The sequence below is a fragment of the Chenopodium album genome, chromosome 2 (assembly GCF_948465745.1).
Source record: "Chenopodium album chromosome 2, dcCheAlbu1.1, whole genome shotgun sequence".
NCBI classification, from domain to species: domain Eukaryota; kingdom Viridiplantae; phylum Streptophyta; class Magnoliopsida; order Caryophyllales; family Amaranthaceae; genus Chenopodium; species Chenopodium album.
The window spans coordinates 58,977,899-58,993,921 of record NC_137835.1 but is presented as its reverse complement, the minus strand read 5'-3'; the positions used below and the strand labels follow the sequence as shown (position 1 = coordinate 58,993,921).

Here is a 16,023-nt window from a genome sequence, read left to right as displayed (position 1 = left end):
ATACGAAGTATATGTTCATTTATATATTAATAAATGTTCATATTCGTAAATATGTTCATTCATGTATTAATAGTTGTTCATTTTCATATTAATAGATGATCATTTTCACATTAATACATGTTCATTCATATATTAATACATATTCATTTATATACTGAACGATCATGTCAATTTTCATACTTATCCATGTTTATATTCATATGAAAATTAGTTCATTTCAACCTTTATTCTTGCTCAAATTTAATATAGTATTTTATTTTAATTAAATAAGACTTGTACATATAGTGTGTTAGACCGCACAATAGCAAGGAAAGAAGATGATAAAAAGAAGAAAACCAAAAAGACAAGGAGTCGCGCAACATGAATTAATGACACAAGCTTGAATTTATCGAATTTGGATTGAGAATTTTATTCACTTTATTGTGTTTGATATATAATATATTTAGAATTGTATTGTACTCTTAGTTTAATATTCAATTATTCAATTTTTGGTGGCACTACTATAAATGAACTTTATTAAGAAGGAAATGAACTTTTTCTTTGTCCTTGAGTACTACTATAAATAGTTATCTAGAAACACAAACACAAAACTACAATAATTTTAATATTTCATGTCGTATTAGCATAATTGAGCATTTAATAATTATTATACAGAAATGAACATTTAATAATACAAAAGTGAACATTTACAATGATGAAAATGAACATTTTATAGGCAATTCACAACGGAAAAAACAACCAAGATGACGTCATTAAGAAGGAGTGGGGGTGCAGGCATCTCTACCTACTTCTGGTTGTAGGCAAAAAATTTCAGATTTAGGAGCGCCTAGGTTAAAGTAAGCACTGCCGCAGAAAATAACACGCGCATCTTAAGGAGTCGCGCTAGGCTGGCGCGCGCAACTAATTCAGTTGCGCGTGACACTCGGCGCAACCTCCAGAGTTGCTCTCGTTATAGATTAAGAATTTCAGAAAATTGGAAAATCGAATCTTGCCATAAAGCCGCGCGCAAGACAATTAGTTGCGCTGCCAACAGCAGCGCAGCTCAATCACTTGCGCTGGGTGGCCACGCGCAACTAATCCAGTTGCGTGCGACACTTGCTGCGGCAGAATGTTCAAAACCCTAAACCTACTCTTTCCCTATAGGAGGCTTAATCCGAGGCTTAAACAGACAGAAATTAACCCTAAGCTTTGGCGAAAAACTTGTGAACTTGTGCTACATAACCCCTCTTTTCCTAAACACTCACCCCTTTTGATATTTTGTTACTACGGTGGAGGTTCCCCAACAAGAAGGACTCCATAAGTGTTCTAAACAGAGATCTAGTAAAAAGAAGTGGTAAATTCTCGAGCACTTAGATAAATCATTTTTATTTTCTTGTTTAAAAGAACTTTAATTAATTAATTAGTTTTGCTTGATCACTTTAAAAGGTTTAATTAATCAATTCCACATAGTATCTTGCGTTAAATAAGATTAGAATTGAATAATTAATTGTTGGTTGAGCACTTAAGCCAAGGCGAATATTGTTTATTTCTTGTCATATTCATGAAATTAATTAAATAAAGAATAACGAAGTTGCAATGTAATTCATAGGTGAATTAATGTGTGTAAATAAAATCAACTAACTTAGTTTTAGGTATCGTGTTGCATATATTGTTTGGTGATGAAATTGTAAAAAAGGAATAGCTAGTAGAGGCCGTACTAGGGCTAGGATAGCGATTCCCCCCTAAAGGGAACGTTATTTTAGTACCCTTACTCCCAAACTCATTTCTGGTTTATGTAGACCAATTTGAGCATGGGTGAACTTACGATTCGTGCTAATTATTCTATGAACTCCACATGGAAGAAAGGCATGAACGAGGTTTATGAGTAATCCCAAAACTCATTGGCGACTCCTACTTGTTTCTTATAAAAATGCGTGATGATAGAATTAATTCTAATTCAAGGTCCCCCAAACAGTCAGGAATTCAAATCCTACTACACCTTAACAAGTGTAAAGTCCTAGGATTTTAAATGGTCATGGACATCTAAGGAAGGACCCCTTACGATGGGATCTCCCTCCTTATAGATAGCACCTAACATGTCTGAATCAATTCCACCAGCATTATTAGAATTTCCACAAGAAACAAGAGGTGAATCAGATGTCTCTTGATTTGTATGAACATTTGCAGCCATTCTTTGTCCACCAGACTGCATACTAGACCCCTTAGAAGCCTTAATTGCATTATACCAATCAGGATACCCATGTATCTTGAAACAAGTATCAGCAGTGTCTCCCTTCTCCTTACAATGATCACACTTCTTATTGTATTTTTCTTTCTTCCAATCTTTCTTTTGTCCAAAAGTATTTTGTCCAGAACTTCCTTGACCACCAAAATTATTCTGTTCAGACCTATGTAAACCATTTCTAGCCATCCTTTGTGCATCCATAGCACTACTCTCAGCAATGTGTTCAGTAGAACCACTAACTTCCTTCTGTTTCTCAATCTGTTGAGTAATTGAGAAAGCACGATTGATTATAGGTAAAGGATCCATGGATAGAATATTAGTTATAGTTGAATCATAACCACTATAAGTCCAAGAAGAAACTACATCAATCGATCCTCTCCTTGACAAGTACAACTATTAAGAGCTCCACAACTACAAGTAGGAAAGGCTCTCAAACTCTGTAATTCATCCCACAATTTCTTGATTTTGCCATAATAAGCAATGATACTCAGATTTTCTTGTTTTAAAGCATCAATTTCCTTCTTCAATTGATATATCAGAGGTCCATTAGACTGACCAAATCGCTCATGCAATTCTTTCCATAGTTCAGATGAAGACTCAATGTAAGAAAAATCATCAGCCAATTCAGCACTTATTGAACTCAAAATCCAACTAACACCATATAATCTGCTCTTTTCCATCTCTGATAATCACTATGAGAAATATCATGTTCCTTTAAAGATCCAGTAATGAATCCATCCTTATTCTTAGCAACTAATGCTCGCCTAACACTTCTACTCCATCTAATAAAGTTTTTACCAGAAAATTGAACCGCAACCAAATTAAAGACGAAGTAGGATATCAGAATTAGCAATAAAAAGAGGATCAAGATTACCTAAATTCTACTGACCTCCATTGTTATCGCCAAAAACTCCTCCAGACGCCATTAAAAGAACTTCAAACTCCAAAAATCAATCGCAGTTCCAGAAAAAAATGAAGACGATTGCAACAAATTGCCAAAAAAAAAAACTGAGCTAAATCCAAGAAATTCGAGATATGCAAGAAGTTTCAACAATCGGAAGAACTTCCCAATCGAATTTCGGAAATCAAACAAAACTGGAAGTGAAACAGAGTAATCAAATCCAGAAAATACAATTGCGTAGAACCCTAATCTTCGATGAGATTACAACTCTGATACCGTATAGAAATGTAGAGTGACAAACGAAGAAGAAGTATGAGAGAATAAGATGAGGATATTTCATTCAGAGTAAATTGTAGAAAAATGAATTGTACAATGTACTAAATGAAGACTAAGCCTATTTATACAATAGTCAGTGTAACTAACTTTCTGACAATATAATAACAATATATAATATCTTATAAATATAAGAGAAAATTGTGAGAAATGACCTTTTAAGTGGTCGATTTTTTAAAAATGGACCTTTTAAGTTAAAATTTGTGAAAAAGGACCTTTTAAGTTGCATTTTGTTTGTAGAGGTTATTTGGGTGCCCTTGCATGGTGGTCAACGCCGGAGCTCCGGCGTTGACTATCACGTGACTTATTATTATTTATATATATAAAAAAAAAAATCCCCAAATTTCCCTCTTTCCCGACCTAACCCTTTCATTTTCCTCGGGAAAGAGGAAATTTTGGGTTTTTTTTTTTTTTTTATAATAATAAGTCACGTGATAGTAAACGCCGGAGCTCCGACATTGACCACTACGCAAGAGCTCCCAAGTACCCTCTACAAACAAAATGCAACTTAAAAGGTCCTTTTTCACAAATTTTAACTTAAAAGATCCTTTTTCAAAAACTCGACCACTTAAAAGGTCCTTTCTCACAATTTTCTCTAAATATAATATATTGTGACGGAAAAACCGTAATATCTATCACATTATAGCTATATAGTGTAACTCCACACATTGAAGCATGGGGAGAGAAACCTAAAACATAATGTTGTTTATCTATTAGCAAATAAAAAGACTAAATAAAATAGTTTGCGCTACATGTTTGGTGTAGATCAAACTACGTACCACACTAAAAAAAAATATATAAATATTTACATGTAGCAATATATATTATTTCTCTTTAGAGCAAGAGTTGTGGTGATGCAGCCCAATTTCCAATTAATTCCATAGGTAGATTGTTTTGAATCATATCACCACCTTCTATTCCCATCATTTGTCCACCACCTACTATCTCGTATGGCATAACATATTGTATATGAGTGCTGCTTTCTGCTACATAATCACCTGCTTTTAATTTAAGAAAATAAGAAAAAAGAAGATCCATAAGATGAGAATAACACTAAGATTACAAGTCTAATGTTAAACTATAAAAAACATACCTTAGGTATAACTTGAATTATGATTTAGTGAAATTGTTTAATGCTTTTTGTTGGTTTTAATCATGTGAGCTGAGTGTAGGGGACTAGGGGTGGTATTGAATAGGAATATACAATTTTGTAATAATTGAGACAAAATTAAGAAATATTGTATGTATGATTGTGTAATAAAAATCTCGGAAATATACAAGTTTACAAGTCTAGACATCCTTTGTTCAATACATGCGATTTTCTAAAGAGGTCTACTTTTTATTAACTTTATTAATATACTCATTTTTTTTTAAATGAGTTAACTTAACACTAAATTATTATATTTATATATTAAGATTTTACGCGTTATGTGTTTATATTAGCATAATTCTTAAAAATTGTAGTAGAGCCTAGATAAAAAATTGCTCACCTTGAGAAAGCTGCAAAGACTCATTGACTGGTCTGTCCACTTCTTGCAAGGAAGCCCAATTTTTATACGCGTTCTTCACCAACTGATCTATTGTTTCATTCTAAAAATGTCAAACAATGTATTAATTAAAATTGAAATTAGAACATCCTATTAATATTCTCTTAATAGTGTTCTTAAAATCTTAGTACTTAGTATTTGTACTAATCACAAGCAGCACACACAAAAATATTAATTCAATAAGAAATTTGCATTTTTATTTTTATTTTATTTTTGAAAGATTTAAAAAAATAGTACTCCGTAGTAAATAAATAAATTAGAATGACAAATATTCATACCTTAATATAGGATCTGAAATCTGAATTGGAGTATAATTCCCCATCAATGTTGTGTATGCTAAAAATATTACAAGTAGCATCCAAAGTGATTGTAAAATTTGATCCTTGATAAATGTAAAGTTTGTTGCCAACGTTGCACATTTTTGCATGCTTCAATATTGAATCCCACATTCTATCTGGAATTCCTGCTTTCCCTCGTTTCCCACCTAGTATCTGTACCATATCACATAATTAAATTCATCATTAGCCTTTGTCTTTGGAAAATTTACATTACATTGTATTTGTCGTTCTTCCGTAACTAGTTGTCACATTATTTAATTGTATTACTATCGTGACTATTAAATTTGAAGGGCTAATGGGCTATAGTGTTTCACGAAGAGAGTTATTACCTTCTTGAGCTTGATTGAGTCGATAGCAGATAGTTTTAAGAAATCTTGCACAGTTTTAATGCCGGCTAGTTCAAGTCTTTTGTGGAATTTCCCATCTTTGCCAATCTTCTCTAGACGCCATACTTCATCTTCAAGCATTGGTGGATAATGCTTCTTGTATACTGCAGTTAAAAAATTTCACAAATTATTATTTAAAAAAAATTATATCAATTATATTTTCCATTGATAAAAGTCATAAAGTTATAGTGCAAGCAATATTAATACGAGTATATTATATCTAAAAATTTATGTAGGAGCATAATGAGTTTAAATTAATATGTAGTAATTACTTTAATAATTTGCTTTATGAAATTATTTTTATTATTCAATTTAATTCTTATTTATATACTTAAATAGGTTTCATGTGTTAATACTAGCATAATTCTACATAAATTAAAACAAAACTGATAATCGTAATTATAATAATCTATTAACTGTTATTATAACAAAACATTGTTGGCATCATCAATTATGAAACAATCTTACGTGTCATTCTCACATTAAATTTTTTTCCCTTTAATTTTATGTATGATGTCATAAATTATTAATGATTTTTTTTTTTAATTTTTAATCTATACTTTTGACTTTATTACATAGATGTCTATATAAATTGAAAAGGTTTTGCGTGAAACCGTTTTACGTGAGTCCGGTTTATAATGCACACACTCATCCCCACCCCACTAACACTTCTTAGCCACTTGTCGGCAACCAGCAACCACCATCCCCATCCCCAGGCTTATAAATTGATTTTTTTTATTTTTTTTTTGTATGATCGGACTCACGTGAGTCCGTTCTACACAATACTTTTCCATATAAATTCAATTAACCAAGTTTCTCTCATAAATTATAGTTTCACATACTTAATTTGTTTTATATTTGATTGTGATTACAATTTTATTTATTTTTCTTAAATGTAAGTAAATTATTTATATATTTAATTCTATTCTTCGTATACAATATAAAGCAACTTAATATAAATTATAAACAAGGTTAATTTTAAAAGTACATGGCACGGGGATAACCTAGTAAATTAACAAAACAAAGTAGGATTTTCTTCTCCAATACAACGAACACTATACGATTTTTTTACGAGGGAGCAACATCCTATTCATCGCGGGGTCTATTCATTAAAGTGATAAGACTTTGTTTATAAAGTAGAATGGCAAGAACCACACAAAATAATACATACGTTCATCTAAGAAGTGTTCACTAAATATTTTATTAGGTCAACGACGACTACTAAGTACAAGTATATTAGTCTTTCGAAAGATGCCAAACATAAAGAGCATCATTCTCATCAAAAGCACTAGTCCTTTTCACCAAACCTTGAGTGATAGATGTGAATTATTCATATGTTCACACACATTATCTCTTTAGATCCAATAATTTTGCTCCAACTAATCTTGTTTATAATTATCATCTACTTAGCTTTTTATAGCTTTATCTTAAATAATCACATAATACCTTTTTAAACAATGGCCAATTTTTTATGCTTCATCAACCTTTTAAATTATACCAAATTGGGTATAAAATAAACAAATGGTCAATCATACATAAGGAAAAAAAAAATTAGATATTTTTTTGTTGATTTATTATCATGCGATTATGTAATATTAATTTTTTATAATATTATTGATAAATGTACTTAAATTAAAGTTCCAGATTAACAAAAATAAAAGAAAGATATATTAAGAACATTATGAACAATGTTTTTGGTGTTTAGAGAGGGAAATTCCAACAAAACTTGTTTCTCGTTGGGCATTTTCGTGAATAAATCAGCAATTTTATTTAATTATTGTAGGCTCTACAATTGAATAAAGTTGTTGGTTTATTTACAAAAATGTCATGAGTCATTTAGAGAGCCACAGGGGCGAATGAGAAGTATTGATCCCAAGATCTTTTGGAAGCGAGAAGGAATTAAAACTCTAATCACTTTTTTTTTTTTTTTTTTTTTTTTTTTTTTTTTTTTTTAAAAAAAAAAAAAAACACTAATCACTTGAGCTAGCTTTCACTCTCACAATATGCACAAAGGAAGTATTATATGTAGTACTCCGTAAACAAACATTTACCAAAAAAAAAAAAAAAAAAAAAAAAAAAAAAAACATGTGAACAACCAAATATATATATTAAAAAAACAAATAATAAGTAAATAAAAAAAATTAAAAATGTATGTTCAAACAAAGAAAGAACAAAAAGTGAACTAACCTTCTCCACGTTGGTCTTTGACAATGAAAGCCTCAGTTAAAGCTTCAAGAATTCTACCATCACTTGAGGTTCCAGGAACCACTCTTGCACCAAGTTTGAATTTCCTACTTCGAATCCAGCTAGAGTTGTCCGTAAACTCGATTTCGCCTAGCGTTACACAATACCCATGTTTTATAGTGTAATGCACATCTTTGGCAATGAGTGGACGTCGTCCTGATCTTTCCTTAACGATTTTTCCATTAAACTCATCGACGGTCCATATATCACGATCCGTAGACGGGAAATCTCCGTCGATCACTACAATTTCAACCTTGATAGGGTGTTGTGGAACCTTTCGTATGATTTGGTCACCTATCTTTTCAACTAGCATGAGATTGAGAGAGTCTCCATTAATGTCTGTTATTTTGTTGCATGTAAATATTGTTGGCAAATCTTTATTTACAAACATTAATTGCATGCATGCTGGTTCTGGTGCTTGTATTCTAAACGATGGAACCCTAGTCATGGTACGCATGGTTCTTTGAATGCCACGTTCAACTTCTTCATTAACCTATTTAAAATTAAATCAGTCAAAAATCAGCATAAATTTAATCAGATCAATGATATAAAAATACAAATACATGAGGCAATAATAATGTTTGGGAATTTTTAAGCTATTGCCACTACAAGTGGTTATTTTGTACAAAACTAATAATAAAATTCTTTTTTTGTATTAGTATAAAAAAAGTATAGTGGGTTTAAACTAATCAAAATTTAGATGCTAGTTTCATAGATAAGATAAAAAAAATAAAATAAAAAAAAAATTGGTATTCCATTATTAGAACAAATTAACCGGCATCTAAAATCTGGACTTTTGATTTGCAAGGATAGAAAGTAATATAGTAAAACACATAAAAATTCTTAGATATAGAATGATTACTTGTTACAGAAAAATATAACTAATTATTTGTACCGAGTACTAGCTAGCTTAAGTGATACAAAATATTTACGGAGAAACTAAGGGTCTGTTCTAATTGACTAAACTAAACTGAACTAAATTAAACTGAACTGAACTTAACTTAACTTATCGAAGCTGAACTTAACTTATTGGAGCTGAACTACATTGAACTGAATATTTTATGAGAGAAGAAAATTAAGAACGAAACTGAACTGAAATTATTGAAGCTAAACTGAATTTAACTAAATTAAAAATAATCTGAAGAGAACAAACCTTAAGATCATATATGACTATATGAGGGAAAACAATTATATCTGGCTTTTGTTACTACTCAGTCAAGCCACGAAGTATCACTAAAATTTATCTCAATTAATATTTTTATTATAAACTACAGTAAAAATACATAAATCAACTTTTTAAATTTCAGGACTTCAATAATACAAAAACCTTGTCAAAAAAAATTAAAATTAAAAAGATATTTTTGCTCCTGCAATAATTATTGTACGGAAGAATATTGAGTGGACCAGTTTAAAAGCCATACCACTCGTCTAAGCAATGGTTCAAATGAATTGACGAACGATTGCAAAGACTTGGCCATCATTACTTCTCCAATTACACTGCAAAATCAACAACATAGTACTTTAAATTAAGTTAATTGAAATTTTCAAAAAATTAATGATAAGATTTTCCAAATAAATTAAGATTAATTTTAATAAAAATAGTTAAGTTAAAAAAAAAATTAGTTGATTAGGTTAGAAAATTAACTAATTTTTATAATATAAACTAATTTTTAGAAAATAAAAAATAGAACAAATAATGTAAATTAAACTCAAAAAGTGTTTTTTTTAAGGGAAATTTGAAAAATACTTTGTTCATGTTAATTTTAACAAATATAAACTTTTACAAATAAAACAAGTTTACAAGAATTATTGAGACTAATTAATTATTTAAATTCATTTGAAAAAAAAAAAAAAAAACAACAACAACAACAAAATTACGTACGATGCAAAAGAAGGCATGGATTTCATTCTTTTTTCTTTTGGTTGATCATCGCTTTCGATATCAGGAGCAATGCGTTTGGCAGCCATTTGAACACGAAAGAAAACTGAAATTTAAATTAATTGTAAACCAAGATTTGGAAAGAGATTATATGTGAATCTAAGTTTAGTTTGTCGATAGATTTTGTAGTTTAAATGTTCTAAATTTAATTGAAAGGGTATTGCGGTTTTATAGAGGTAAAGGACATGATATAAGTGGGATACAAAGTCAGTCAACTGATATATAAGTAGAAGTCTTTTAATTTATAATAGAAAATGAAGTTTCGTGGTTGGTGTTGGGAAGTAACCGAGTAGAATCCCTCTTTAGATGACTTAAACAATGGTGACGCAATGAAAAAAAAAAAAGAAAGAAGCAATTCATTACGTGTTGTTTATTGGTTTAGTCTTTGTAGTAGTAAATGAACCTTTTCTACCAAAAATGATAAGGGTTTGCAATTTTGCATTATCACCAACTAAAAGGTGTAGAATTAAGCTTCTCTACTCGTCTAAAAAAAGAAAATCTAGTCTTCTCTAATAAAAATTATGTGGAGATTGTCAGGAGGTTAGTTTTCTCGAATTTTAAAAGGTTTTGGTTCAAATCTTACATTTACGAGGGTGCTTGTAGGTAATATATTTGTATGGACCCGATTTACAATAATTATATCGTAGACTTCTATATACATGTATCAGCCAATAATGTGTTGAAAATAGTAACCTTAAGTATAATGTGGACATGGTTTACAATAATATTATTGCAAACTTGAGGCACATATGTGTCAACTGATCTGATATTATGTTGAATATAGTGATCTTTATTAGTCATACTGTAGGCGTCGCTCGAAGTGCGCCTACGTTAAAGCATGTGGTAAATATGCTTGGCACTCATAGGAAGTGGGAATTGACATTACGATTAGGGACAAAGAAAAGTAGGGAGCCGCCAACAAGTTTTTAAGGAACTTGTAAACCGTTCACGGATCATAAAAGGCAACCACGATAAAGGGACAACGATAGGCAACAACGATTGACCCGTGAAGGTTACACCCCATTCATAATCCATGAAATTATTAACTCCATATGGTTCGGAACCACAAAAGGAGAATCGGGGATGATGGTACGAAGTGAGTCATGGAGTCACATTCGCCCGTATTGGCCTCTACTCGATTCTTATATTGAAAAACATTCCTGTGATCTCAAAGGCATACAAACAAAATATTCAATTTGCTCCAAACTATTATTAAGCTAAATTGGTTTAATATTAATGCAACATAATTCTAAAATATTGGTGATCACTTGATTAAACAACAAGATTAAAAAGGATCCTAAACCGGTTGTCCAAATTATCTTATTAGGCGTGATTTTCAATTACATATTCCCTTTAAACATGCAATATGGTGATCAATAAAAAATATAATAGAATAAACATTAATATTAAAACCAATTTAATCACACTTCCAACAACACAAAATTGTTAGAAAAATAATAAAAATAAAAGGAGCATGATCCTTACTTTGATTCTGTTTGTTTGCAACTACAAAATAATAAACGAGTTAGTAACTTCAAGGAAATAAATAAAACAATAATGAAATTAAATTAAATAAAGTATAGTTGATTTTGGGGCCAAACCCTCGAAACATTCTACCTTTCACGCCTTGGCTTAAGGATAGAACCACGAGTAAACTATGGACTCCTTTGAGTACTTGAAGAAGGAATTTTGAAGTAGAAAAGGGTAGGCTAGTGTTTAGGCTAAAGCATAGAAGAGAGAAAATAAAATTAGAGAATTACTCGGTGCCCCGTTCATCAAAAATGAGGGGGTAATTATAGGGAAAATGTGCTGAGGGAGCACACGGCACCCTAAAATGATAAAAACCCTAAAAAAGTATCCCGTGACACGGTCAAACTGTACCGTGACACGGGAAGCTCCACCGTCAGACGGTACACTTTCCCGTGACACGGTACACTTTTGGTGTGATGCGGGAAATTTTCAGAAAACGGGATAGAAAACGCGTCAAGGGTTTACGCGGAAAAGACACGGAATGTCCCGTGTCACGACAGACCTCCCGTGTCACGGGAAATCCCACCGTCAGACGGGAAGGATTCCCGTGACACGGTAGGTACCTGCCGTGGCGCGGGAAATTCCTGCCTGTTTTTCCGTCTAAATACATTTTTAACCCTAATTTCCTTCGGCATTTTAAGTGCCGATTGACAATTTCGGGCCTTTTCTGACTTTTTATTATTCGGGCTAAAATAAGAAAATAATTAAATAAAAATAAATAAAGGGTTTGGGCCAAAAATAAATAATAAAACAATAAAATAGAAAAGGTTTGGGCTAAAAATTAATTAATAAGTTTGGGCTGAAATTAAAACTATGCTTTTACCAAACATCAAGACTAATCCATGGAGTGTTCAAAAATATGAATTTAATAAAATATGATTTTTTAAGCACTCTCGGGATTAAATACTAAACCCGACCAATAGTGGCGGTGAAAGGTTGTTCATCATCGGGTTTGGTTTTGGGGAGACATTTTAGGTGTCTACAGAAGCCCCCACTTTGACTGAGTTTGTAGAAACGTCAGTTTCGAAAACGATAGTCAAAGTAGCCGATAGGGACGGAGAATGATTAAAGATGTTCTGCGATCCTAAATCATTCTGTATACGCCGATACCTGCAGAAAAATGTTGGTTCTACAGATAAAAGGAGTAAAGGGATAGAATACGTATCTGACACCAGTGTATCGGTGACAAATGAGTTTGGTATTTTCCTATGCTTGAAGGAATCCACCCGATGACGTTTGTTGAAATGCTTTCCATGCTTGAGGAAAGCTGACTGAAGAGTTTGGTAGCTTTCTAAGCCTGAAGAAAGCTACCGGATAATACTTTCCATGCCTGAGGAAAGTCGATGAACGAATTTGGTGTCATTCTATGCTTGAAGAATTTCACCAATAATGCCTTCCATGCTTGAGTAAAGCCGACAAAGGAATTTGGTGGTTTTCTATACTTGAAGAAAATTCCACCGATAACGCTTTCCAAGCCTGAGGAAAGCCGACTTGGCGGTTTTCTATACTTGAAGAAAAATCCACCGATAACGCTTTCCAAGCCTGAGGAAAGCCGACTTGGCGGTTTTCTATACTTGAAGAAAAATCCACCGATAACGCTTTCCAAGCCTGAGGAAAGCCGACTGGTGAATATGGTGTCATTCTATGCTTGAAGAATTCCACCGATAATGCCTTCCATGCTTGAGGAAAGCCGATTTGGCGGTTTTCTATACTTGAAGAAAAATCCACCGGATAATACTTTCCATGCTTGAGGAAAGTCGAAAGATGATGAGATTGCAAGTCTCTGTGTATCGAGAACCTTGCGTCATGAAATGATGGTGGTCCGCTTGTCCCCGGACGTGGGCTGTAGATGGTCCGCTTGTCCCCGGACGTGGGCTGTAGATGGACCTGCAAAAATAAATTTGCCAATGGACTCGTATATACTGTGATTGACTTGACCACTAACTTGACCAAGTTTGACTTGATGTGACATGACATGTGTATGACTTGTGAGTGTGTGCAGACACAAGCAAACGAAGATGCAAAAGCAAAAAAATTTCGTCAATTTTTGTCATGAGTGGAGGGTACCGACTTTCTCCCGAAAAAGAAAGATGTGAAAACTGAACTTTTATTTTTGAACTTCCTTCGATGAAAACTTGGAAAAAGTTTTTTGAACTTCCCCAAAATAAAATAATGAAAAGGGAGAGAAGTTTTGAACTTCCTCCTTGAGCAAGACGAAATGATTCGTATGGATTGAATTGTTTGTCCTGAAAATAATGTATGCATGATGCATGTTCTTAGGCCAGGAGGCTAAGGACAATTACATCATGTGACACGATAGATGAATGAACTTAAGTCATGGAGCTAAGCATCATATATGGTGTAAAGAAGCGATTTTGAACGTCACTTAGGTCTGGAAGCTAAGAACGTATAGTGATTATTGCATAATGAACGTTGCTTAGGTCAAGGAGCTAAGCACGATATGCTTTGTATGATTAAAAATCATTGATATATAAATGTTTCTTAGCACATTATGCGAAACAATGAACATTGCTCAGGTCAGGAAGCTAAGCAAGTATACAATGTTTCTTCTACTGAATGTTGTCTTTAAATATGATGAAACATGCACAGTAACAAGATTTCATGATAAAGGGCTCTTAAAGGGAAGGATGATTGATATGGATATGGATGTGTGAGTGAAGTGTGTGAATGTGATACTAAGGCTGGCTACAAGGGTTATAGCGATGGAAAGAGATGTGAGAAGAGTTAAAGATGATGACTCTTCAGGCTGGGTAAGCTAATGTGATTTGGGTTCAAGCCCCCAAGTCTAGCTCTAAATGGGTAGGGATAAGCATTGGATATTCTTTGACTCGATCATGCATGGATATGAATATGAATGTGGCCGCACCTCGATGTGAGGTTGCCTACGTATCTGTTAGGAATCAGGCCGAACGTAGCTCTAACCGAACTTTGCACAAGTGTATGTACACCTCAAAGAGGTCTTTCAAGGGTTGTAATGTGGTTAAGTTGATGGTTTAAGGAAGAAAGGGATAAAAGGCTCAAGACCCGAGAGAATCCCCAAGATGTGTAATTTTGAATTTGAAAATTTTGAATTTTGCAAGTTTATTTTCAACCCTTTTTTTTTGTTTTGAATTTTTTTTTTCTCTTTTTTTTTTTCTCTCTTTTTTTTTTATTTTTTTATTTTTTTTTTTAAATCAATGTAGACAATCTCAGATCATGCGGTCCATCACTCACTTAGCATTCATGTTTCTCAGGCACGGTACCAAGCACTCGATGAGAGACGTAATTTGAGACGTGTTCATATCAAAGACATTGGAACACTTGCCTTTAGACATTGTTTTATTGTTGCTTTGCTGCTTTCTTTATTTTTTTTTACTTTCTTTTTGAATGTTGTACAATTACACATCTTCCAATCCCAAGGTTAAGTGAATGTGGGTTGAAGAAATGAAGGCCAAACGTTAGACGAGGCTCAAAATGGTTGATGAAGAAATGGAATGTGATTGAACGGTTAACAGGGAATGACATGGTTGCAAAGGTGCCTCAAGTCATTGGTGTACCTTGGGTTTAGTTCGGTAATTGATTTTTTTTTTTAATTGAGAATGACTGAATGAATGGAAAATTCTATGATCGAGATGTAAAGGAAAATTGCTCATTTTATTAATGGAAAAGGTGAACGAAACACATGAAACATATAAAAAAAATTCAAAGTGGAAAACCTATGCTAGACATGAATGGGGGAATGGAGAAAAATGATAAAGAAAGAAATCATGAAATCTTGCACGAAGGATCTGTGTGCCTTGTATTCATTACTTCTTGCCGCCTGGAGGGACAGGAAGTTTGTTTGCATCCATCAAGTCTTGAATGGCGTCCTTCAAATTCCAACATTGCTCCGTAGTGTGGCCCCTTCCTTGATGGTACTTAAAATGGGCATTGGGATTTTATTTGGCGCTCCTTTCTTCAGGTTTTGGCTCTATAAATGGCCCAATAGGTGTGATCAAGCCTTGACTATAAAGGCGATCAAAGGCCGCATCATAAGTCATTCCTAAAGGAGTGTAAGTTCTTTTCTTCTTGGGCAATGGAGTATCAAGAGCTAACACTTCATTGATATCAACTTGGCTTATATTGTTGGTAGTATTTTCGTGCTTAGAAGACGAAGAAGAAGGATGGTCGTTCTTCTTGTTTTTCCAAGTTTTATTATTGTTACTACCAGCAGTCTTTATTAGCTCATCCTCGATATTGATGCCGATGTCGTATACAGCTTCGAAAGTGTTCAGTGGAAGAAATTTGAGATGTTCCCTATATTTATGAGTCAGATTTTGAATAAAGAGGCGAACCATCTCTCTTTCTTTGGGGGGATCTACCAAGAGTGAAGCTGTTTCCCTCCACCTGTTCAGGTAAGCGGTGAAGCCTTCATTCTCTTTCTGTTTGAGAATGGAGAGTTCACGTTCAGAAGTTTTAGTTTGAATGTTACACTTGTAACGATTCATGAAACTGTCGGTGACATCTTGCCAAGTCGCAGTATGCTTGGCATCTAAGGAATAAAACCATTGTTGGCAAGCATGTTCTAAGGAGAGAGGGAAC

The 16,023-nt window shown here is 33.1% G+C and overlaps 1 protein-coding gene across 5 annotated transcripts; it reads right to left on the bottom strand.

Moving 5' to 3' along the window:
• Positions 1 to 4,067: 4,067 nt before the first annotated feature.
• On the bottom strand, positions 4,068 to 10,224 carry LOC145598959 (protein SAR DEFICIENT 1-like). Of its 5 annotated transcripts, none has more exons than XM_081655360.1 (7): positions 9,856 to 10,224; positions 9,395 to 9,470; positions 7,917 to 8,466; positions 5,673 to 5,833; positions 5,284 to 5,496; positions 4,949 to 5,048; positions 4,068 to 4,459 (listed from the first exon to the last, which is right to left on the bottom strand). In XM_081655360.1, exons 1-7 carry the CDS (start codon positions 9,939 to 9,941, stop codon positions 4,293 to 4,295), a joined length of 1,353 nt encoding a protein of 450 aa, XP_081511486.1. In that variant the 5' UTR covers positions 9,942 to 10,224; the 3' UTR covers positions 4,068 to 4,292. The 5 variants fall into 5 exon arrangements, 3 of the variants coding, with proteins under 3 accessions (XP_081511486.1, XP_081511493.1, XP_081511501.1); XM_081655367.1 differs by having other exon boundaries at positions 4,068 to 4,456; positions 9,856 to 10,220; XR_014103667.1 differs by having other exon boundaries at positions 4,317 to 4,456; positions 4,949 to 5,035; positions 9,856 to 10,222.
• Positions 10,225 to 16,023: the final 5,799 nt, after the last annotated feature.

What these genes read in the sequence shown, in the direction of transcription:
- LOC145598959 (XM_081655360.1), bottom strand. Translation starts at nt 9,941, where the DNA reads ATGGCTGCCAAACGCATTGCTCCTGATATCGAAAGCGATGATCAACCA. An exon ending in TCCATGCCTTCTTTTGCATC is followed by an intron (nt 9,471 to 9,855) that starts GTACGTAATTTT and finishes TTGATTTTGCAG; the next exon opens with TGTAATTGGAGAAGTAATGA. An exon ending in CAAAGACCAACGTGGAGAAG is followed by an intron (nt 5,834 to 7,916) that starts GTTAGTTCACTT and finishes TTTTAACTGCAG; the next exon opens with TATACAAGAAGCATTATCCA.